The 24,980-nt window shown below is 38.3% G+C and overlaps 1 protein-coding gene across 5 annotated transcripts in view; it reads left to right on the plus strand.

Moving 5' to 3' along the window:
- LOC131228173 (uncharacterized) overlaps positions 1-24,980 on the plus strand; it is a 92,485-nt gene that overhangs the window by 31,401 nt on the left and 36,104 nt on the right. For all 5 annotated transcript variants that reach the window (XR_009162742.1, XM_058224023.1, XM_058224020.1 and 2 more), the window contains 4 exons: positions 10,884-10,933; positions 12,310-12,399; positions 22,697-22,753; positions 24,152-24,221. Coding sequence is in view for 4 of the 5 variants with exons in the window: in XM_058224023.1 (XP_058080006.1) it covers positions 10,884-10,933; positions 12,310-12,399; positions 22,697-22,753; positions 24,152-24,221 (267 nt within the window). In the remaining variant the exon portion in view is untranslated. The remainder of the gene's footprint in view (positions 1-10,883; positions 10,934-12,309; positions 12,400-22,696; positions 22,754-24,151; positions 24,222-24,980) is intronic.

Raw genomic sequence — 24,980 nt, forward strand, 5'->3', positions numbered from 1 at the left:
GCCAGAGTATCCTGAGATACCTTCAACTCGATTACTCTCTCTTCCAAAGACTTGAGCCGATCATCAAACCTGAGAAGGTTGATAGTTAGGATCAGCTTCATCATCCGATTCCAGCTCAGCGAAGATGTCATCCATGGATGTGTCCTCAGGCAAAGGTGCGTCTTCCTCCTCTTCTTCATCCTCATCTCTCTGGCCAGGAAGGAATGCCAGGTTCATCTTATGGATATTTGTATTATCAAAAGGGAGAGCGGACTCTGGCGCCTCGGTCGATGGAATGACAACGTTGCAATAAATAGCAAGGCTTGTCATGAGATATGCAAAAGGTATCGACCCATGACCCGGATGGATGCAAAATTGGATAATCAAATAACATATCAAGGAGGGAAGACAGATAGGAATACCAGACACGACAACATGAAGAATACGAATCGTAAAAGGAGTAAGTTCAGACTTATTCCCAAAACGAGGATACACATTAGATGTGAAAATACGATGAAGGACTCTGTATTTTAGAATCATTTGGGTGGCACGGAGGCATTACTAGAACTCCAATCTGCATTAAACCGACATACTTTGTGAGTAATTTGCCTTCGCTCAGAGTCAGACATTTTTGTCAATAAGGATGCCAATGGGTATGCCTTCATCATTGACTTTAACATCAAGTAAACCTAAAATCAAATGTCGATCAATGGGAACTACTCCTTCCCTAAAATTAATAGAGAATGTCAGATTATCAAGGGACAATTCACCTATTAAAGCATACATGCCTTGAGCTATTGAGCGGCATGCCGTTCTGCCCCAACCAAGAATGTTTTCCCAACCAATGGCAGTAAGAATAGGCAAGAGATGGTATGGAGCAATGTGGTCTACGTTCACAGTCTTTTCAATGATAATATCCCTAGAGCGGAAATCCCTAACATGCTCCGAATCTTCTTCGGGAGATCTTAGGGTTCTCACCCTAATTGGAGTTGACCTGGAGGAGGAGCCGCTAGGGCCCTTACATGTAGCCTTCCTCTTAGTGCGATGCTCCATGTAGAGTTTGCAAAAGAAAATATTAAAGAATATAGATGGGTTTGGCTTAGATCAAATTTTTGCACAAAACCCTCTATAGAAATGATGCAAATTTCAAATAAACCACAAAATGAAGATTAACTAGCAAGAATGAACCCAAATCTAGAAGGAAACTTGAAATAAACCACTTACAATGACAAAATGGAGATGGGTTCGACGAGTGGAGCCACAACTAGTCGAGGAAGAAAGGCAAAATGAAAAGAAAGACGAAGAAGAGTTTTTCCCTCTTTTAATGAGCAAACCCGCACACTTCAACCGGCCGAGTATGGTCCTCGACCCGTCAAAGGTCGACTGGTCGGGGACGTGCTCGACCCGTCTAGCTGCTAATTCTAAAATTTTGAAATTTATATGTTTCGCATTTTAAAAATCATAAACATATAATAAATAAAAATGCATAAACAACATGATTTAATTAAAAGTTCACAAACCAATAGCATGTTTTAATTTGGAATATCTATTCCTGTCAAGCAGTTTGCTCATAATGTCAGCAAGCTGCTTTTCAGTCTGAATATATTCTAATGAAATGTTCTTGTCCTCAACTAATTCTCGAATGTCGATATGTTTCGTACGAGAATGTTGAATGGGATTTTTCAAAATATTAATTGCTCTTGATTTATCACAATATAATATCATAGTATCTTGCACAATCCCATAATTAGCTAACATCCGTTTCATCCAGATCAGCTGGGTGCTAGCATTGCCAGCTGCAATATATTCAGCTTCAGCTATTGAAAGTGATACAAAATTTTGTTTCTTGCTGAGCTAGGAAACCAAACAATTCCCAACGTAAAAACATCCACCATTGGTAGATTTTCTATTATCGATGTTTCCTGCCCAATCTGCATTGGTATATCCGGCAAGTTGTACATTTGTATCATACGAATACCATAGACCGAAATTAGTTGTACTTGTAACATATCGAATTATCCGTTTAATAGCGATTAGATGTAATTCCTTAGGATCATACTAATATCTAACACATATTCCAACGCTAAAAGCTATATCAGGTCTGCTAGCATTCAAGTATAGAAGACTACCAATCATACTTCAATATAAACGGGAGTCTATACTTTTACCCGTTTCATTCTTAGAAAGTTTGAGAGTTGTACTCATAGGAGTATCAAACTTTTTCCCATTCTCAAACCCAAACTTCTTTACCAGATTTAAAGCATATTTGGTTTGAGAGATGAAAATACCATCTTCCTGTTGTTTTACTTGTAATCCAAGAAAGTAATTTAGTTCTCCAACCATACTCATTTCAAACTTGGATTTCATCAGAACTGCAAACTCAATGGACAAGTTAGTGCATGTGGATCCGTAAATAATATCATCAACGTAGATCTGTACAATCAATATATGTTCATTATATCTTTTGACAAATAACGTTTTATCAATGCTTCCCATGATAAAGTTGACTAAGTAAAAATTTAGTTAACTTTTCGTACCATGTCTTGGGAGCTTGTTTTAGACCATAAAGTGCCTTTTTAAGACGGTATACATGATCTGAAAGTTTAGTGACCTCAAAACCCTAAGGTTGTTCAACATATACTTCTTCATGTAAATCACTGTTTAGAAACACAATGTTAACATCCATTTGATATATCTTGAATTTCTCATAACAAGCAATTGAAATGAATAATCTAATGGATTCAAGGCGTGAAACTGGTGCAAAGGTTTCATCGTAGTCAATTCCTTCTATCTGAGTGTAGCCTTGTACAACCAGTCGTGTCTTGTTTTTAATAATATTTCCCATTTCATCAGATTTGTTCTTAAAAATCCATTTGGTTCTGATTATATGTTTATCAGAAGGTCTAGGAGCCAAAACATCATTTTTGACGAATTGATTTAACTCTTCTTGCATAGCCAATATCCAACTTTCATTGACAAGTGGTTCGTTTACATTTACCGGTTCAATTTGGGAAGTGAAGCAGACGTTATTACAGATGTTTTCTAACTGTTTTCTTATCTGAACACCAGTACGAGGGTTACCTAATATCTGATCAGTCGGATGGTCTTTGACTGATCTTAATTCGGAATTATCTGATTTAGATGAAGAGTCAGGTTTGTCGATAATTTTGCCTTCATCATCATCTTGACTTGGTATGGGTGTGATTAGGTGATCGTCAATTACAACGTTAATTGATTCCTAAATCACTCCTGTTCTTTTGTTAAGAACACAATATGCTCGGCTATTCAGAGCATAACCCATAAATATAACTTCATCACTCTTGGCTTCAAACTTTCCCAAAATTTCCCGGTCACGTAAAATGTAAAATTTACTTCCAAAACTTCGAAAGTATTTGACTGTTGGCTTCTTATTAAACAATAGCTCATAGGCTGTTTTATCTTTTACTTTTCTAACATACACATGATTTATAATGTAACAAGCAGTATTAATAGCTTCAGCCCATAAGTTTTTCGGTAAGTTCACGTTATTTAGCATTACATTGGCAATTTCCTGTAACACTGTTCTTTCTTTCAATAAGCCCATTCTGTTGAGGTGTTTTAGGAGCAGAGAACTCATGTGATGTACCATGGTCTATACAATACTTCTCAAAATTTCTATTTTCAAACTCAGTACCATGATCACTTCTGATTTTGATCACATGTACTTCTTTTTCAGTCTGAATTCATTTTAGAATTCTTTTGACTTCATTGAGAGTCTCTGATTTCTCACTCAAGCTACCCAAGTATATTTGGTAAAATCATCAACAATAACCAGAAAATACTTCTTTCCACCTCTACTCTCCGTTCTCGTTGGTCCTACCAAGTCCATATGAAATAGTTCAAGAGGTTTGTATGTGGCTAAGGAGTTTACTTTCTTGTGACTACTCTTGATTTGCTTTCCAATCTGACATGCGCCACAAATCTTTTCTACTTTTTTTAATTTGGGTAGGCCACAAATATGATCTCTCTTGCTCAATCCATAAAGATCTCTGAAGTTGACATGTCCAAGACGTTTATGTCATAGATCTATTTTGTCTGTTTGGACAATGTAACATGAAAAGTTAGAAGAGCATGAGCCATTAATAATGTAGCAATTCTTAGAAGTCCTACAACCATTTAATATCACACTTCCCTTCTCATTTGAAATCTCACATTCGTGATTTGTAAATTTTACACTGTGTTTGTTATCGCAGATTTGAGAAATACTTGAGAGGTTATGTTTTAGACCTTCAACATACAGTACATTCTCAAAGGGAGGAAGATTAGAGAGTTGAACAGTAACTTGGCCTATGATTCTGCAGTTGCTTCCATCACCAAAAGTAACTGAGCCGTCGTTTACTTCTCTTAAGTTGGTGAATATCGCTTTGTCACCTATCCTGTGTCTTGAACATCCACTATACAGGTACCATTTTGAATGGTTAGTGGCTTTGAAGGCTGTGTGGGCAACAAGACATAACCTTTGGAACCCATTTCGTTATGGTTATGGGTTTAGGAGTTCCATTGGTTCTTCTCTGTATTTGGGAGTTGGAATTTCTCCACTTTCTATTAACTCTGAATTCGTCTGAGTTGGATTTTAGAAGCTCTTTGAGTAAGTCCACTATTTTTTCAGCTAAAGGAGGTTTATTATATCTTTGATTCTATAGCTGATGGTATTAGAATTAATCTTAGAAACTTGAATAGGTTTCGGATTTTTGAAATCATCTCGACCACAGTTTCTCAAATTCTTACCTTTAGAGTTTAAGGATTCTCCTTTTACAAATATAGGAGATGAATTCTTCTTTTTCTGAGAATTATCTTTGATATAGCCCAGACCTGATTTGTCACTACATTTTTTGGATGATGATAATAATTTTTCCACTTTCGGGTCTCCATGGGTATATCTCCAAGTATCCTTAGAACTCAAAAGGGAAGAAACTTCGAGTTTTAGATTCTCATTTTCAATTCTGAGCTTTTCTAACTCTGAGGTTTTGAAATTTAAGTTAGTTTTGTTTTTTCAAAACAATCTGAAAGATGAGATTTTTCTAAAACATTGTTTTCAAGTTCTTCTTTTAACATAAGATATTTTTCTCTTTGAATTTTTAATTTGAAAGCAATTTTGCAACTTTCCCTGTATAGGGCATTGTAGGTGTCTTGAAGATCATCTTCATTCTCATTTTCAGGGTCACTCCTGAGATTTTCATAATCAGATAAGTTACAACTATCTGAGGAGGTGACTTTGGCTATAGTCATCCGGGCTTTTAAATTATTTGTATTTTCATGTTCTGATTCATCCGACTCAGAAGAACTTTCAGAGCCAGATGATTCATCCCAAGTAGCTATTATCTCCTTTGTTTTTGACTTATCCCTTTTAGGACATTTATTCGCTAAGTGCCCATATTCATGGCAGTTGAAACATTGACTGTCCTTTACGTATTTCCAAGATTTAGATTTTCCTTTTCTTTTGTCAGATGATTTTTGAAAATTTGATTTTTTCTTGTTTTTGAAATTTCTGTAAAATTTCTTAGCAAGTAAAGCCGTATCATCTTCTGTATCTTCAACATAAGAATTAATACAATTTTCTTTTGAAACAGATTTAGATGATTTAAGAGCAATGAACTTACCTTTAGGAGCTTTAAAATTTAACTCATACGTTTGGAGAGAGCCAACTAACTCCTCAACCTTCATATATATATATATATATATATATAATCAGTATCTCTTAATTCTTGAATAACAGTTACTTTAAAATTGAATCTCTCAGGAATAGATCGCAGTATTTTTGCACAGACCTTGCTTTCTTGGATTCCATCTCCTAGACCCTACATAAAATGTACTATATTATTTAGTTTCGTATAGAAGTCCATGAAAGTTTCATTTTCTTCCATACTTATCTCCTCAGATTTAGTAGTGAGGATTTGAACTTTAGATTTCTTGACTATAGAAGTTCCTTCATGTGTCATTTCAAGAATATCCCAGGCTTGTTTGGCTGTATCACATGAAATAATTCTCTTAAATTCATCAAGTGATAGAACACAAGTTATGGCATTTAAGGCCTTAACATTAGCACTGCTTTCGCTTTTCTGAGTTGCAGTCCATAGAAAGAATACAGTTTCTCTCATAGATTTAGTTCCATCACTGCCTAATACTTCAGACATAGGAGGTTTCCATTTGATTATAGTGGCTTGCCACACTCTTTCATTCAAGGATTTTAGAAAAATCCTCATTATGGCTTTCCAGTATGCATAGTTAAAGCCATCAAAAGGTGGCAGCCTGGTAATAGACAAGCTATCTAAATTTGACATAATAAAAGCTCTAGATCTTTTAACTCAAGGAAATTAATCCTAATAAAAATGAGCAGCAAGGCTCTGATACCACTTGAAAAAGGTGAGCTTAATAGTCCTAGAGGGGGGTGAATAGGACTATGCCAAATAAAAATTAAAGTACTGAAATAATAAATAAATCAGAAACTCAATCACACTAGTATTGAAAAATTGATTCAAACTAGTTCGTAGGATCTTCAGCTAAAACAAAGTTTAGGTAGGACAACCTTATTTCACGAACAATCGTAAGGATCAAGATCTCAAACCAGACAAGATAAAATAAAGGTATCTATTACAAACATTCACCACTTTTGTATAAATAAAATTACAACCATTCTCCACAAATGCAAAAAGTAAACATTCACCACAACACCAAGAGTCATAGTGGTTCGGTGTGTACAACAACTCTGAAATGGCGGTGAAGACCGCTTTTTGTTGAAGTGGGAATATGCCAATATGTCATAGAGGGGGGTGAATAGGACTTTTTAATAATTTTATGTCAATTTAAAATCCTATCACACTAATCCTAATAACACACATAGATTAGGATTACTCATAAGTAACTCTACTGGCTTCCAAGCCCGGTAGAGGATCCAATCACATACTATTTTAAAGATGAATAATATGCAAACTAGTTTATGATGGATATGACTGTATGTGTATGTATGAGGTGTGATCTTAGATAATCAGATATGAAGATATGATGGACAAGGTGCCCTTCCTGACTTGTGTGATGACCCAAGTGTTGAGGCCCTTCATGGGGAAGTTCCTAGTCGTCTACTTTGATGATATCCTGATTTATAGCATGACCAAGGAACAACAACTCAACCATTTGAGGTAGGTTTGTGGGATCCTTGGAGCCGAAAAATTGTACGCCAACCTAAAGAAGTATGCGTTTATGTCTAGCAGTGTTATCTTCTTAGGTTTTGTTGTGTTAGCTAAGGGTGTGTCGGCGGATCCTGAGAAGGTCAAGGCCATCATCAATTGGCCTGAACCGCGTAGTATTCACAAGGTGCACAGCTTTCACGGCTTGGCCACCTTCTATAGACGGTTCATTCGAGGCTTCAGTTCCATTATGGCTCCCATCACGGATTGCATAGAAAATGAGAGTTTCAATGGACGAAGGCAGCCTCAAAGGCCTTCAAGTAGATAAAGGTCAGATGACTGAAGCTCTAGTCATGTGATTTTCGGATTTTTTGAAAGTTTTTGAAGTCGCTTGCGACGCGTCAGGAGTCGGCATAGGAGGAGTACTTAGTCAGGATAGGCACCCTGTCGCCTTCTTTAGTGAGAAACTGAATGAGGTGAAGCAAAAATACTCCACCTATGACAAAGAGTTCTATGCGGTAGTGCAATTGTTGCCCCACTAGTGTCATTATCTATTGTCGTAAGAATTCGTCTTGCTCTCAGATCACGAGGCCTTGAGATATCTGAACTCTCAGAAGAAATTAAACCCTAGGCACGCCAAGTGGGTCCAATTCCTTCAAGAGTATACTTTTGTGCTTAAGCACAAGGCTAGTGTAGAGAATAAGCTTGCCGACGCGTTGAGTCGTCGAGTCGCGTTACTCAATTCCATGAGTGTCGAAGTCACAGGGCTTGAGCGTGTCAGAGCATGTCAGAGAGAATTACTCTAAGTGCCCAGATTTTGGAGTTATGTACGCATCGTTGTTAGAGAGTCCGTCAGGAGCTAGCAGTGAGTATTTGATATTGGACGGATATTTGTTTAGGAGTGACCGTTTGTGCATACCTCGCACTTCCCTCCACGATTTTCTTGTGTGGGAGTTACATTCAGGAGGGGTCATGGGTCATTTTAGTCGAGACTAGACCATTGCTCTAGTGGAGGATAGATTCTATTGGCCAAGCCTCCAGCGAGATGTGGCCAAAATTATAGGACAGTATCGTACTTGTCAGCTGGCAAAGCAGAAAAAGCAGAATACGGGGCTATACACACCTTTGCCAGTTCCATTCGCCCCTTGGTAGGACATTAGTATGGACTTCGTGCTTGGGCTCCCCGAGACTATTCGAAAACACGATTCCATATTTGTTGTTGTGGACCGTTTTTCTAAAATGACCCACTTCATCCCTTGTTCGAAGACCTTTGACGCATCTCATGTTGCCAAGTTGTTCTTTAGTGAGGTCGTCAAGTTTCACGGGTTACCCAAAACCATAGTGTCTGACTGTGATGTGTGATTCATGAGTTATTTTTGGAAGAAAATGTGTCATATGATGAGTGTTAGGCTCCAATTTTCTTCTGCCTGCCACCCTCAGACCGATGGTCAGACTAAGGTGGTCAATAGAAGCCTAAAAAATTTGCTTAGGTGATTAGTGGGGGAGCACACCAGGACGTGGAACACTGCACTACCTATCGCCGAGTTTGCATTTAACAGTTCAATCAATAGATCCATAGGTTTAAGTCCTTTTGAAGTCGTTACTGGTTATAAACATAGGAAGCCTATTGATCTTGTCCCACTGTTCTGTCCCATAAGCCATCAAAGTCTGCAGAGTCCTTTGCACATCATATTCATTCATTGCATTAAGAAATCAAGCGAAAGATTAATACTAGTAATGAACAGTACAAATTTTCTGCAGACCAACATAAATGATTTAAGGAATTCAATGTATGGGACTATGATGGTCCGCATCAGGCCAGAGCGATTTCCTCAGAGAGCCATTCAGAAATTACACGCGCGTAGCGCTGGACCATTGAAAATTATAAAACGAAACGGTCCCAATGCATATATGGTAGATCTTCTACCGTTCATGGGAATTAGTTCCATATTCATTGTGGAGGATCTAGTTGCATTTCAGGGGACCACTGATATATTGTCTGGCCTTTCACCTAACCATCCTAATTCCCCAGACCTTTTCCTTAACCCATGGCCCCTTCCTGACCCATCTTCTCAGCCGCTACCTCCCATACCTACCCTTCCCACACCCAGAGAGGAGATAGAGGATATTCTATACCATCAGATAGTATTGACGTTGGACTGCGGCTTTCAAAAGTTCCTTGTCAAGTGGAAGTCACACCCAGCTTCAGACAGTACGTGGCTCACTGAGGAGGAGCTTCAGAGACTTGATCCAGATATCTTGGAGCGGTTCAGGAGTTTTGTTTTGCCAGTGAAGAAATCTTCGCAGTCAGGAAGAGTTGATAGGGACATCATGCGCACGCCCCCCACCCTACGTACATATTCAAGAAGGGCCCCACTTTCAATCTGGATCGACGACGACATCTTTGGAGGGCCTCACAGTTAGGGGCTATGCTGTGTGGCTTTGGAGTGGACCTGATTATCACATAGATTCTACCATCGGATCTCATGATCGTGGCCCAATACCTTAGATGATCTAGGATTTGGAGTTTTGACTAGTCTCGTTATTAGAAACATTATGACGGCTTTGATTGCGTAGATTAGTTATTATTTTATTTACTTCAGCTTATTAGTGTGCGCACATGGCGCAAGGGTAAAGTTGTCTTTTGGGGTTTAGGGTTTTCTTATAAATAAGCAACCCTGTGTAGGTATTCTCAATGAAGTTTATGAATAAAAATTCTGCATTTTTCTTCTCTATCTCTTTGGGTTGAAGAATCGAATTGGGTGCGAAACCCTCCCTTCCTCAAAGGGCTAACTACCGTAGTGCGAAGCCACAACCATCCCAAATCATCCCCACTTCTTTAAACCCCACATCCATCATCCTCTACATCCCTTCCACCTTCAGGTTCACCCTCTTTCATATCCAAGTTCTATTGTATAACATTGCACAAACAAATTTTCAGATCCGGGTCCATCTGAGGGGCTGAAATTTTGGCGGAGCACCACACACAAACCGTGCATCGGATCGACACAAAATTTGGCATGGAGGCAGTCCTACCCTGGCCGATCCTAGCCTAAGAGTCGCTTTTCGACTTTGTGGGCCCCCCACATGTGCGGATGAGTGGTCACGCACGTGCGCCCACGGCCAACTGCTATCCACGCACGCCGCTCATTTCAGGTTCTATTTTCCTCCTCTTTAGACTTAAATTCAGATCCTTAACCCTAAAGAATCCCAAATCCCAATTATCCCCAAATTCGAGCCCTAGATTTTCCTAAATCTCTTGAATTGGGGAACAATCTTTTGCAAGAATGGATGAATCTTACACTCCTTTGGGCTTGTTTGGTTTATAATTTTATTTGATCCAGCCCTAAACTTGTGTAGGCTTGGACCCCATAGATTCCCCTTTTTGAATATTTGATCGTATGTAGGATGCGGAATTTTGTGATTGTTTAAAATTGGTATAATCTAAAGCTTGAACTCTTGCATGTTATATTTAATTTCATGTCCTGCATCATGATGTCACCCAACTTTTGTTGCCTTGCCTTCATGCTTCTTGCAAGAATAGTTCTAGTAGGACTATTCATTTATAGTGCAATTGTTTTCTGATTTTGTATTTTGTACTATGGAACATCCGAAACATGAAAGTAGTTGTATGAAGAACAAAGCTATCATGTTTCTAGAGTTGTGCAATATTCCAATATCTTTTTTTTTTTTTTTTGGTAATTTAAATCTATGATTTCTGGTCTTGGGCCTATTTTTCAGGTGTCAATGGCTGAAAGAACTCTTGGAAAAGTTGGAGTTCAGGTTGCTTGGTAGGTTATTAAGTTATGCAATATGTCCGTAAGTTTTTTTCTTGTCTACAATGTATTGTTAAGATGTTGGTTCTATGTTATGTTATGCGACCTGAGATGTCGTTATAGTAAATATTTTATATGCAAGATGTGTTTGTTTGTCTTTTGTTACTGAGACTAAAATCTGTTGGCAGTTTTTAATTAGTGACCTATTCAACCCCGAATCACGTAATGTTTCCAGCCAATACCATTATGTAACTGTTTAGGCGCACCTTCCATACAACATAGTTTTTAGTCAAAGAGCCAAATATATCTAAGTTGACTGTCACTTTATCCATGAGAAAGTTAACAATGGTGAAATTTGTAGACTGTATGTCAACTCTCAATATAAGCTTGCGAGAGCTCTTGGTTGTAGTCAGTTTGAACATACCTTTTCCAAGTTAAGCATCGATTGTGTCTATGCTCCATCTTGAGGGGAGTGTTAAAGCTGATTAATATGGGCCATAATGATTATACGCCCACCTAATCCTCCTTTTTTATCCTTTAATTCCTCTTCTTATGCATATTTTATATTCTTAGGGGCTTATATGGTAAATTGTATCAAGTGAGGGGTATTCTTGATATTTTGGTTTTACGACTAAAGTGAATAAAAGCAAGAGTGTGGGGGCATCCACACCTAACCTCACTTTTCTCTTTTCCATTCTTTTTCTTTCCTCTCCTCTTCCTCTTTTATCACAACTTACGAATTGGATTAAATAAAACCAACTTAAAACAGGAATTAACTTCCTAATGATCCACCCAAGTTTGTATGGATGCATGCTGTAGACATGTGAGAGCGCACAGATGAACAGATCACACATATGAACAATGCACAGACAGAGTGCAATGTGAATGATACATGTGAACATTACGTGTGTGAACAGTGTTCATCCCTGCACAATGCATGTGGGGGATCCACAATCCAAATGAATGACCTGTGATGCCCACCATTCTCATCTGATTGCCTGCTTGGCCAATCCCTTCTGTTCTGAGATGCCATGGTGGGGTTGATTGCATCAAGGTATGTTGAAGGGTTTTCCATGCAGGTAAAAGATGGTGTTTGTAAGAGATGTTAGATGTCAGGTAAAACCAGTGCATATTATAGATTTGTTCATTTGAGAATAAATCTTAATTTGTCTCTGTGCTTTAGCTCCCACAGAGACCTGCATATATCTCATACTTAACACAGTTCCTTGCTTCTCTCTTCATATATTATTTGCAACTGCAATTGAAGAGCTATAGGCAGTTCAGATGTAGCTTTATTTTGTATTGGATTCTCATTTTCATAATATTTGTCATTTTTATATAATTAACATGTCCTGCCTTTAGTGTGACACCAATAGTTGTTTGTGTTGCAGCTGGTCATATATTTTCATACACTATGCCCTTCTTGTTGCCTACGTGGCTCGTTCTTCTGAAATTTTGACAAATTTCCTCGGTATCCCATTGTATGAACTACGACTCCGCTGCTTAAAATTTTATTGAAGAATAAGATTATATTATTTTGATACTTGTTGATTGTTTCATCATTTTGAAAACTGTGCTAACTCTATAACTCTCTAGATCTATGTAGTTCTACCCTCACTTGCGCATCATTGCCCTAAAGTTTTACTTTGCAAGAAAATAGTCTGCTCTTGGGGTTACGGCTATAGAGTTTTAAGAGTTACATAATATGTAATCAAAGTTGCCTGATGAGTTATGGCATTTTCATAGCTCCTCCAAATGAACTATTTAAAACCGAGAAATGATATATGCATGTGCCCTAGTTGAATACTTGGACCATTGCCATGTATTTGAGGTGGACCACTCTTGAAGTGATTTCCCATGTGTGGCCACAGGCTTAACAACTTCATGCCTAATCTTGATAGCAGGAATTGTCAATTCCCTTCCACTCAAAGGTGTATTAAATCGGTTACGTATCGGCCGTATAGCAGGAATTGTCAATTCCCTTCCACTCAAAGGTGTACTAAATCGGTTACGTATCGGCCATAACGGCCGATACGTATTGGTAACGGCCGAGTCTGTTATGCGATATAGGGGTCGAAACGGTGAATCCCCTAGTTTTTTGCTTGGATCGGCTGTTACGCCCCCATAACGGCTAACGGTTGGGGCATAATAGTCATAAAAAGCTAGATTTTTTTTTTTTCTTTTTAAGTTGCATTCTTTCTCATTTTTTGGCACTTTTCTCTTCCAAGTTCTTTCTTAAACTATTCTACTGCAAATTCCGACCACTCTTAGCTTGAATTTGAGGATCAAAACAAGTTATTTCAAGGATTTGATTGAATTGAAGCTCCGTGGTCCATTTTCCGAAAAATCTTCAAAAATAGGTATTTATGCCCTTAAAAAAAAAAAAAAAAAAAAAAAACTTTGTTGTTATGGTTGAATATAATGCATTATTCAAATTAGAATATATGAATGTGCATTTTACAGATTATGCAACTGATTTTCTGTTTTTTCTTTTTCTTTTTCTTTTTCTTTTTCTTTTTAATTTTTTGACTATTTCGGTCAATTTTAAAAAATTAGCAAACACCTACATATGTGAGATATTTTGATATTAAATTCATTCTAATATATCTATCATTAGTATTAGATAGTTAGAAAATTAAATTTATGAGTTTTGCAGTCAATTCCAGGCTATCAAGCTCATAAATTCATCAAAGCACCCGATATAGCTTTCTCACCAAAGAGTGGACCGTTACACCACCATTAACAGGTTCAAAATTACAAATGAATCCATATTTGGAACATTTAGAATTTTCTAGGTTTAATGGATATTTTTTGGATTTTTTTAGAACAAGAAAATTTCTTAGCATTATAAGGGGGCGTATCGGCCATTATGGCCCTGTAACGGTCAATATGGCTTGTAAACTTATCGGTAACCGTTACACCCACCGTTACCGCAACGGTATACCTTGCTTCCACTAGAAAGTGCTTCCTTGTCAAATTATAAAGTTAATCCTGTGTAGAGTGTAGTTGAATGTAAACATCTTAATTGTCTCTATGGGACTTGTATTTATGGGGTAGAGTGGTCTATTGGCCAAACCCTCTAGCATCAGGTTGATGCAGTGGGTACCATATTAGGTCCTAATAAAATGTCATATGGGATGAAGATATTTTTCCAATCCTTCAAATGTCCTTATTGTGGAAGGTCATTCGACAAGTACAATGCAAAACTAAGAAAGTGTTTGGCACCCTAGAGTCTCTCTTCCTTGTTAATGAGATTTTTTTTTTTTAAAAGAGCTTCCAAGAATCACCTTTATTTAGGAAGAATCGCTTGTTGGACAAACCCTCCACCATTAGGTGATGCAATGGGTACAATATTGGGTGTAATAAAATGTCATATGGGATCAAGCTCTTTTTCCAATCCTTCAAGAGTCCTTATTGTGTAAGGTGATTCGAGAAGTGCAATTGTGGACCTTCAAAAAGCTTTTGCCACCCTGATGTAGGACTGATGCATGAACCAAATATGATGTGAGATCAAGTAGCAAAATTAAGGTAATTAACAAAAAACATAAAACTTGCCATTATCATCACAAATACCAAGAAAACCAAAAGAATATCATGCATAATCCTAGCCTAGGTTACCAAACATCATTGTACAAGATCATTAAATAAAGGAAACTAGGATCTCATGGATGTAGGGACATCCAATTAGCATAAGGAAAAGTCTATTTCAAAGTAGGAGATCTAATACCACCTAGGGTAAAATTAGGGTTAGGGAAATTGGGGAAAATTAGGAATTAGGGTTTATGGGATCAAATTGGGAGAAGGGGTTAAAGGATATACGTGTTAGGATATGGGAATTTAGGTTTTGGATAGAAGGGGTATAAAGATTTTGGGTGAATTGAAGAATGAGGGAAGTTAGGGTTTGGGAGTTTGGGAAAATAGGAAAGTTGGGGATTTCTAGGTTTAGGTTAGGGTTTAGAAAAATGAAGAAGAGGGTTTTGCTTCAAAGGTGATGGGAAACCAAAGGGGACAAAGGGACGTTCGTACGACCAACCCAAGAGGTCACATGTGTGGTCGTATGGGCACATGTGAGGCTAGATTTGTAGGGTTTTAGGGTTTTTTTAGGGTTGGGCTTGTGGATGGATATGAGTAGGGGTGCACACGGGTCGGTTTGGTCCGGTTCTGGGGTGAAACCGGAACCGAACCATTCCTGACGTGGTTCTACGGTTCGGTTCAGTTCTACATACCCCCAAACCGAGAACTGAATCGATGTAACCGGTTCTTTGATTTTTGGAACCGGACCAAACCGGACTGTTTTGTCGGTTCCGGTCCGGTTCCACGATTCTACCAATTCAATGTGCACCCCTAGATATGAGTAATGGGGATTAGAAGAAAGGTGAAGGTTTGGGATGGGAAGATTGAAGAATTTCAAACAAAATACCTCGATGGTGGATGAATGGATGAGGATGTGGGGATAGATGGAGACCTTGCACCTCCGTTGATGAAGATCGACGTCACACCAACCTCTCTTCCAAATCACATGGAAGATATCTTCAAGTCACATGAAGATAGAAGAAGAAGAAAAGCAATGGAGTTTTTCTCCTCTCTTTTTTTTTTCCCTCAAAATCTAATGGCATTAGGACTTCACACTCCTATCTTTCTCTTTTATAGTCTCAAAAAAGACCTTTTACAAAAAAACTCTCTCAGATAAGATTCTCAACATAGAGACGCTTAATAAATTAAAAGTTATTCCTAACTCCCTAATCTCAACACAAATATAAGGTATACTAAAAATAATGAAGCATGTAAATAATATAAAGAACTAAACTATTTCGTGGCTCATGGGGTCCATGATCAAGATGTCCGATGATGATCCAACGGTCCGATGTGTCCATCAAGCTCTTATATGCTGCCCATGCGCATCTTCCTGGTGTGGGGTCTTCCAAATGCTTGCACATGCACATGGGGTCTTCATCACGACCATGGGTACTCGCCTAGCCACAGGGAAATCGGTGCGGCTTACCTCCTCTGATACATACGCAAAAGTGTACATGAAGTGATGTCCTCATCATACCCTTGAGACACCTTTCCTTGTTATTGAGATCAAAGAGAGGATAGCTTCAAAGAACCTCCCCCAAGAATATATTGAGGTAGGCCAACTCCAAAGTAGAGTTGTTGGCTAAGGATCCCCAAGTGCACTGCTTTATATTGTGAATAACTATCCATTGAATGCATGGGTCTTCTGTTTTCTAGCTTTCTTTGCTTTAATTACATTAGTTTCAACATTCATTAAAAAAATGAATAAAGGGAATTCTGTGCATTCTTTATGCATGCGTGTATAGCCTAAGGGTTGTTGAAAGTTTCGAACTTGAAATGCTCACTGGATTCTCTCCACCATCCTTAAATGGTGAGATATGTGAGAGCATGCCTTCTTGGTGTTAAGCAAGCGCATTGAGTCGTGCCCATAAAATGTAACTTGTTTGAGTGCTGATTTTTGCCAATAACTTCACGACTAGTTTCATTGCCACTTATAACTTACACGGCATATTTTGGCCTCACCTTTTGCTCAACCTCATTAATATAAATGCCAATACATGGTATTTTCAGTAAAACACTTGCATTGAGAGATTTGATGAACGTGACACCCTTGGCTGGTATATAAGAATTTTAATTGGAGTATGTTCTTCTCCATCCATCTGCACACCCGCTGCTGTTTAGTGAGCACCCATTGCGGATTCAATTTCTATAAACTTAACTATGCACCTCATTCACAAATTTCAAAAGTTCCCTTAAACCATGGTAAGAGGAAATCTAGTAATGAAAACCAATGGAAGTGATGTCAATACTATCTGCCACCCATTGCCAAAATTTTGAACTAGTCGTCTTAAGCGATACTTTTGCATGAAAAACCATCTACCCACTTTCATGTATGTGGTATTTTTCAGCTCTTTTGTAGTCAGAGAAGATTTAATGCTTGGCATTGTGAGCAAACTCCATGCAACCTTTCTTTTCTTTGTCACTCTTCTTTTCAAAATCTCTCCTTCCATTCCTTGCAAGTGCATGCGAATCATCACAACGGCCAACCCTGTTTAATCTTTCTCTTGCTATTTTTAATATCGGTGCAATTGTGTTTGTGGAAATCATGGATTGTTTGTTTAAACTTCTTTTCGCAAAGCTTGAGGGAAGCATGAGGTGATTCGGTGGTGATGGTTAGCTTGAGGGAAGCATGAGGTGATTCGATGGTGATGGTTTTTGGGGGGTGTCTATTGTTTACGTTATTATTATTATTATTATTATTATTATGGGTTGTTGTTGTTGATCCCTTTGGACTAACTCTGGGTTGGCTCCATGCTAATTGGGAAGGGACGCATCGGCCAAGTTTTGGGTCATGGAAGAGTTGTGTCCTACGGATCTTGAGCATCCTAAATTCTATAACCACTCTGAGATATTGGACCATTTGGATCATGTTTGTGGTTATCTTGTGCGTTTATGTGAACCAAAATGTCTCCATCTCCACCATCGGGTCAATTGTGGATTATCTGTTTTGGTCTCTTCACCACACAGCAGTACGAATATTCATATATGTATTGGAACATTGGTCTAGGATTGGATTTGCTTGATCATGCATTAGCTTGGACCTACTATCATTTGACTCGAGGATCCAAAAGGTGATCTTTATGTTGATGTGATAATTTTGACACATATGGCAATGCTGTAATACTTGGTTGACATGGATGTGATTGGGTAGATGCATCAACACTAAGGAACCTATTGTGATCTAATAAAGGATCCATCATTGCCGTGGACTAACGGTTAGCAGTATAGATCATGGTTATTGGGACTCCATCAGGCTTGTCTTTGTGGGCTCACATTTCCAGATGTTTTGAAATTGTTTTTCAAAGGTTTTTAACCATTGGATCATTTGTTTTAACCATTGATTTTGTTTTATCATGCTTGGACAACTGATGATCATGATCTATTAGTGGCCTGCCCTTCGTTTGGCATGGGGCTAAGACAAGTGGGTGGCCACAATAGTGTAGGGATATGTTCTGTTGTGGTTGGGTGCATGGATAGATGTGATGTGTACACATTTGATGATGTAAGGCTTATTGAAATTCACGAGGTGGAGCACCATAACCCTAAGCTCTATCCATAAATAGATTCTATTATCAAGAGAATAGGTGCCCTAACATAGAGATCGCGGATGTCTAAGGCTCCTCCCCTCCCTCCACATTGATGGGGACATCATGCATACGCCTCCTCTATGCATGTATTCGAGGAGGAGGCGGGCCCCACTTTCGATTTGGATCGACGATGACATCTTTAGAGGGCCTCATAATTAGGGGGCTACGTTATGAAACATTGGAGTGGACATGATCATCATAGAGATTCTACCATCGGATCTCATGATCGTGGCCCACGCTACTTTAGATGATCTAGGATTTTGAGTTTTGATTATTTTTGTTATTAGAAACTTCATGAACGACTTGGATTGCTTAAATTAGTATTTATTTGCTTTAAGCTTTGGTATTAGTGCATGACATGGCGCAAGGGTAATTTTGTCTTTTTTGGGTTTAGGGTTTTCTTATAAATATAGCAATCCCATGTAGGTATTGCAATGATGTTTATGAATAAAAATTCTTGCGTTTTCTTCCTCTCTCTTTCTTTGGGTTGAATAATCGAATTGGGTGCGAAGCCCTCCCTTCCTCGAAGGGTTAACTACCGTGGTGCGAAGCCACATCCGCTCCAAACCATCTCCATCTTCTTACGCGCCAATTCCATCTACCTCAACACCCCTTCCATCATCAGATTCACCTCTTTTCGCATCCAAGTTTTCTCCTACAGCAGTGCACAAGCAGATTTTCAGATTTTGGCCCATCTGAGGGGCTGAAACTTTGGCGGAGTACTACGTGCAAACTGTGCATCAGATTGATGTGAAACTTGGTATGGAACCTATCCATCCCTGGCCGATCCCAGCCTAGAAGGCTTTTCTCGATTTTGTGGGCCCCACACACATGTGGAAAACCTGTCACGCACGTGTGTCTAGGCCCCTTGGCTGTCCAATGTGCGCAACCCATCCCAGGTGGTCTCTTCCCTTCTATTTTCTTCCTTTTTGTCTAAAAAATCCTCCTCATCCAAATCCCTAACCCTAAAGAGTCCCAAATCTCAATTATCCTCAATTTTCAAACCCTAGATTTTCCCTCAAATTGAAACTTAGTGAATCTCTTGAGTTAGGAACAATCCTTTGCAAGAATGGATGACTTTACACTCCTTTGGGCTTGTTTGGCTTATAATTTTGTTTAATCTAGCCCTAAAGTTGTGTAGGCTTGGACCCCCATAGATTCCTCTTTTTGAATATTTGATAGTATGTAGGATGTGGAATTTTGTGACTGTTTAATATTGGTATAATCATACGCTTGATTTCTTGCACTCCATATTTATTTCATGTCCTGCATCACACATGTTCTTCAAGAAGAGAGAAAAAGAGAGAAGAAAAGTGAGAAAGAGAAGGGGATCTTCTCATTCTTCCACATGTGGTCCATCTCTTGGGTTAATCTCAACCCCCTATAGTGAGATGTGGACTTGCTTAGGCATACACTCTTCATCGAGGATAAATTGTAGAGTCTTCTTCATTTTGAAGAAGAATAACATTGGCAACCTCATCCTTCGCCACATCTAAGGTATCAAATTTAGACTATCCATTTGGTTTTTTTGTTCACAATTTCAGGAACTACACATTGTGTCGATCTTAATTTAGGAGATGCTAAAATACATTTATTTGCATATTTAAGAATCAAATAATAGCAAAAAAGATGCATTTTGCATATTTAGGCCTTTATTGGAGGCCTAAAAGCATGTATCGTTGACTCAAGGAAACATGGGGAAAGTGGTGGATCCATCCATCCATCCATACACATACATACATCCAAACACACATGCATGATCCATCCATGCATCCACATGCACACACACATCCATCAAACCATCTAATCATTCATCCATCCATGCATACATACATACATCCAAGATGCATAAATATACATAAGGATGTACACGAACCGAGTTAGCTTGGTTAGCTCGCTCGACTCGTCTCGACTCGAAAAAGCTCGATTTGACTCAGTTCAAAACTGAGTTCGAGCCAAGTCGAGCTGATTTTTTTAGCTCGAAAAATTTTTAAACTGAGTTCGAGCTTGCCCGAGCTCGAGTCGACTCAGATCAAACCCCAACTCGGATCGAACTAGTTCGGTGACTCGGTTATTTTGATATTGATGTTGCTCACCAAGTGTTTGATGAAATGACTCAACAAAGTGTCAGTTAGTGTTGAGGAAGGTATGGATATGAAACAAATACCCTTGTGTCTTGATCAATGTTTTAAATATCGACGATATCGGTCGATATATCCCACGATATATCTTGTATCCCACCTATGCGATACGAAACGCACAGGTAGTGCCGATATATCCCACCTATTCGATTCAGTGAGCAATTTTCTATTTTCGATCCTTTTTCTTTTGCTGTAAATCACATTAAATCAATGTTAAATGGTTACAAATATATGATTCTTCATGTTTTCCATGAAAAATCATGGATTTGGAGCTTTGATTTCAAGATTTGGGGGAGATGGGCCAAGTTACGGAAAATTGAAAAAAATCGAAATTTCTTAATTTCTTGCAAATCAGTTGCAATCTTTGTATCAAAACACAAAATCAAATATGTATGTAACCTGATCTAGTGATTCTTCTTTTGCTTTGGAATGTATTGCTTGTGTTTCCATACGTCTTCTTACGTTTATAAATTATATGAATAGACTTTGAATATACTTGCATCAATTCAGTTGGACAATGCATGTATTAGAACCCCATACAAAGGAAACCCCTATTATGTGCATTTTTTTTTTTTTTTTTGTAATGTATTGATTTCTAAGTGTGTATTGATGTCTTTTTCAACAATCCTTGAAGTTTCATTGAAAAATTCGACCAATTTCCCAATGTTCCCATGTTTCCCAACAACAACAATACATTACGCAATATAACCGATATATCCCATGCGATAACCAATATGTATCTGTATCCCAAGGGTGAGATACATTATGCGATAACGATATTTAAAACATTGGTCTTGATTTTGATGTTGCCTATTGAGTGTTTGATGAAATACCAGTAAAACCACTGTTGTTGTTTTACATACAGTGAGAAATTGAAGGTGCACTCCATGTGTTTGTGAAAATGCTGCACAGGCGAACTTGGCTCGATCTTGGCTCGAACTTTGCTCGAACTGGCCCGAGCTGTTGACCAAACCGAGCCGAGTTCGAGCTGGGGTCAGCTAGTGGCCGAGCCGAGTTGATTTGTGCCAAGCCCGACTCGGTTCGACTTGTGTACACCTCTACATATGCACACATACAAACATGCATTTCATCATACAAGCATGCACCCATAAAAAATGTGCCGGAAAATTTTTTAATAAACAAAAATTTGGCAATATCGATACATTGGCGATATTATTAAAATATCACCAATACATTGGTGATACAAGCGGCACCTGAAATTGACTCGGTCGAAAACATTGGTGATATCTGGAATGTTTTTTTATCAGTATCAGCAAAATAGAGATTCAGATGATATTAGGGATATTATCGATAATATAACGGATACTTGGAACAACGCGTGAACACACCAAAGACAAGAGAGAGGTGTGTGTGTGTGTTTGTGTGTGTGTGTGTGTGAGAGAGAGAGAGAGAGAGAGAGAGAGAGAGAGAGAGAGAGAGAGAGAGAGAGAGAGAGAGAGAAGTGTAGGGGAGGGACCCCGCCACTATTGGGCCCTCCCTTGATAAATACATTCATCAAGTGGGTCCCATAACAAGTGGGCCCTTAAATCTCAAAAAGGAAAATACAAAAAGGGAAGGAGAGAGAGAGAGAGAGAGAGAGTGTAAGTTGTGAACAAGCAATTTAATATGGCTACACATCTGTCGAGTTGTAACTTGTGAACTGTATGGCACATCTTATGCAAATTTTATCAACCTTACTAGTCAACAGCTAGTGTGTAAGTTGCACGATCATCCTCTCTCTCTCTCTCTCTCGTTCATTTGCATCATACAAGAGTGAACTCATTCTCTTTTGTTGTTCGTTTGCTTATACAAGGGTGAACTCATCCTCTTTTTCTGTAGTTTGCATGCATGATTCCATTGAGGCAAGGTTACTGCAGGCAGGGAAAACCAAATGGCAAGCCAGGCTGAGGAGTAGAAACTTTATATAGATGGTCTGTCCATCTATAGGGCTGTCAATGGGCTGGGAAAAATCTAGATTTGGAATAGGGCTGGCCCGACAAGCCCGACCAGTTTAAAATGGGGGCCACAGCCAAGCCCTGGCCTGGCACGGTGAAATCCCTATATGTCTAGATCAGCAGACGTTTCTATATAATCGTGAGTATCCAATTATGTGGTGCATTTACAGCCACGGGTTTTGTAGTTATGATAATTAGATGCTTTAAGAAACTGGATAACTGAGTTGGATACTCAGTTATAGTGTTTCTTTCGTAAACAGGGCAAGTGCTGTCTGGACATTAATGGCTTTAGCAAAACACAAGAGCTGCTTTTGTTTAAACCAATTCAATAGTATTTTTCTCTATTTTCATTTGACTTCACACTGTATTTCTGTTCTATCCTATTTACCTGTGATGCATGTCACTGATGTCAGTGTCATGCCTTATATACTTGAACTTTCATTAGTTGTACTGAAAAGACTATATCAAGGTACTTCCAGATGTCTATTCGTTGCTGATCGGAGGACATTCTTATTGCAGATGGGAAAGTGCTACCTTGTTTTCATTGGTGTTTGGAGGCATATGCTACTTTGGAAGGTTGGGTGCTGTCTTTTTAGGGAAATGAGATCTCATATTCAGATAATGAAAGGAAGACCTCATTTTATTTATTAAACTGCAAATAAATCCTTGTATTTGTAAAACATCACTTTCCAAACTTTAGAAAACAGTCTGTGGGCCTACGATTGGTATGTAACAGAGAGAGTTTGCAGCTGCTGACCTTTCCAAAAAATAAAAATGTCAATCAAGGTTTAAAAACTTGCTTTTAGTGCTTGACTTGTTCCTGACAATAACCAATACGTGTAGGTGAGTCCAATATGTCTCCACTGAGCTTTCTTGGGGAATAATCTGCACTTACAAAGGCTGAGTTGCCTATTCAACTTTGCCCTTATGGATACATATTGGTTGACTCCCCCTAGTCGTTTAGGCGGGATATAAATCATTAGTTACATAAGTGGCTTCAATGTGATGTCCGAAATTAAGTCAACTTGGCTGAGTCTTTGAAACCTTGATAACAATGGATCCTTGAATATCCTATTTTTGACAAGATAAAACCTCCAATAATACCAACCCTTGTATGGTTGACTTAATAAATTATTCTCGCCCATTTTGTTCATGGATTTGCTTTGGGTTTGCCTCTTACATTTTGGTTCATGGGAAACATGGAATCTCATTCTGATAATGATCTAAAGTCCTCAAGAAGGGACCTTGACTTGAGTGGCATAATGACAAACCTGAATATTCTGGTATTTTCAAAAGTTCTATGCCATTGATTAAATTCTCAAAAGTTGGATGTAGCGGTTAATACAAAATCCACCTCGTCATTACTTATCATATGTTTATAGCTCCTAAATCCTTAGTTCATGAAATTTATTGAGGATGTTAGATGAGCAAATAGGTTACACAGTGGCTTTTCTCCTATAGGCATGTGGAAACCCATTTTTTATGGGAGTTTAGTAGGAAACCCGGTTCGGCTGGGATTGGGGAAATCATAAGGGAAGACATGGGGATGACTCATCCCATTTTTGTGGGCCCATTGGAACTACTTAGTCCAATGAGGCTGATTTTACGGGCCATGTGGGTAGGGATGGAGCACAAATGTCTTATATTACTCCCTACGATTATTTTGGGGGATTTGGCTGATGTTATAAAGTGGGCATCCTGAAATGAAACTTAACCTTGGAGAGTCAGAGACTTGTTAGATGAGTGGAGGAAACAAGGAAAATTAGGTCATCTCCATCTCCTTTTTTAACTCTCAAATGGAAGGAATTGTGGAAGTTGATGCTTTTGTTAGGCAGAGAATCAACCTCCTTTCTTTGTTGATGGGGAATTGTGATTTGATCTTTCTCATTAATAAATTCTAACTTAATCTTACAAAAAAAAGGGGGGGAAGACATCAGTTTTCGAAAGCTGACTTTAAACTGATCTTTGTTGTAGCCAGCGTTTGATTGGAGCAGTCAATGGACTTCTAGTACTCGGTATCGTTGCCTCTTTCACCGCTCTTGTGGTAAGTCTCTCAATCAAGTTAAACTCTGGTTCCTGATTTTCAGCACATATTAGAGCATAAACTTCTCAAAAACATGACTGAATTTTGTTGCTCGGGATTTTTTTTTTTTTTGGTGTGTGTATGTTTTTTGAAGAATTTTAATCCGATCATGCCATTATTTCCTCAAAGTACATCCAAGACGACCGACCAATTATCAAGTTATAAGTTATGCTGAATATTACCTAATTATTTTGTAAGCCTTGAATGGGGAAAAGGTTATGGTCCTTCATTAATACTATATTGTCAAGAACCAAAGAATTGTTAAAGAAGAAAAGGGGATTTCGTTAATAATCCCAATTTTATCATAATAGATGTCTAATGTTTCATAACGGTGTAATTTACAAATGGACACATTGTTAGTAACGTGAGACACAAACAAGGAATTTGTCCCAGTAATTCTAGATAATCCCACACAATGACACATTCGTACTGTTATATGATTAAAATATATTATTCCATAAATGTTAGTTCATTAAATCATGAAATATAGAAAAATATGTATTTGATGAATTAAAATATAATGATGCCAAATAGACCGTGTGCAAGTTCCGCTAAATTACATAGAAAGAAAGATGTTAAACCACAAGACTCTACATTGGGGAAACTGTAACTTCTTTATTTTACTGAAAATAACAGGAAAATATAGAAGAGGAGGAAGATCTGTAGAGATATTAATAGATACAAATTTTAAGAAAAAATGAAATATCTTAATCTAGTAAG

The sequence above is a fragment of the Magnolia sinica genome, chromosome 15 (assembly GCF_029962835.1).
Source record: "Magnolia sinica isolate HGM2019 chromosome 15, MsV1, whole genome shotgun sequence".
NCBI classification, from domain to species: Eukaryota; Viridiplantae; Streptophyta; class Magnoliopsida; order Magnoliales; family Magnoliaceae; genus Magnolia; species Magnolia sinica.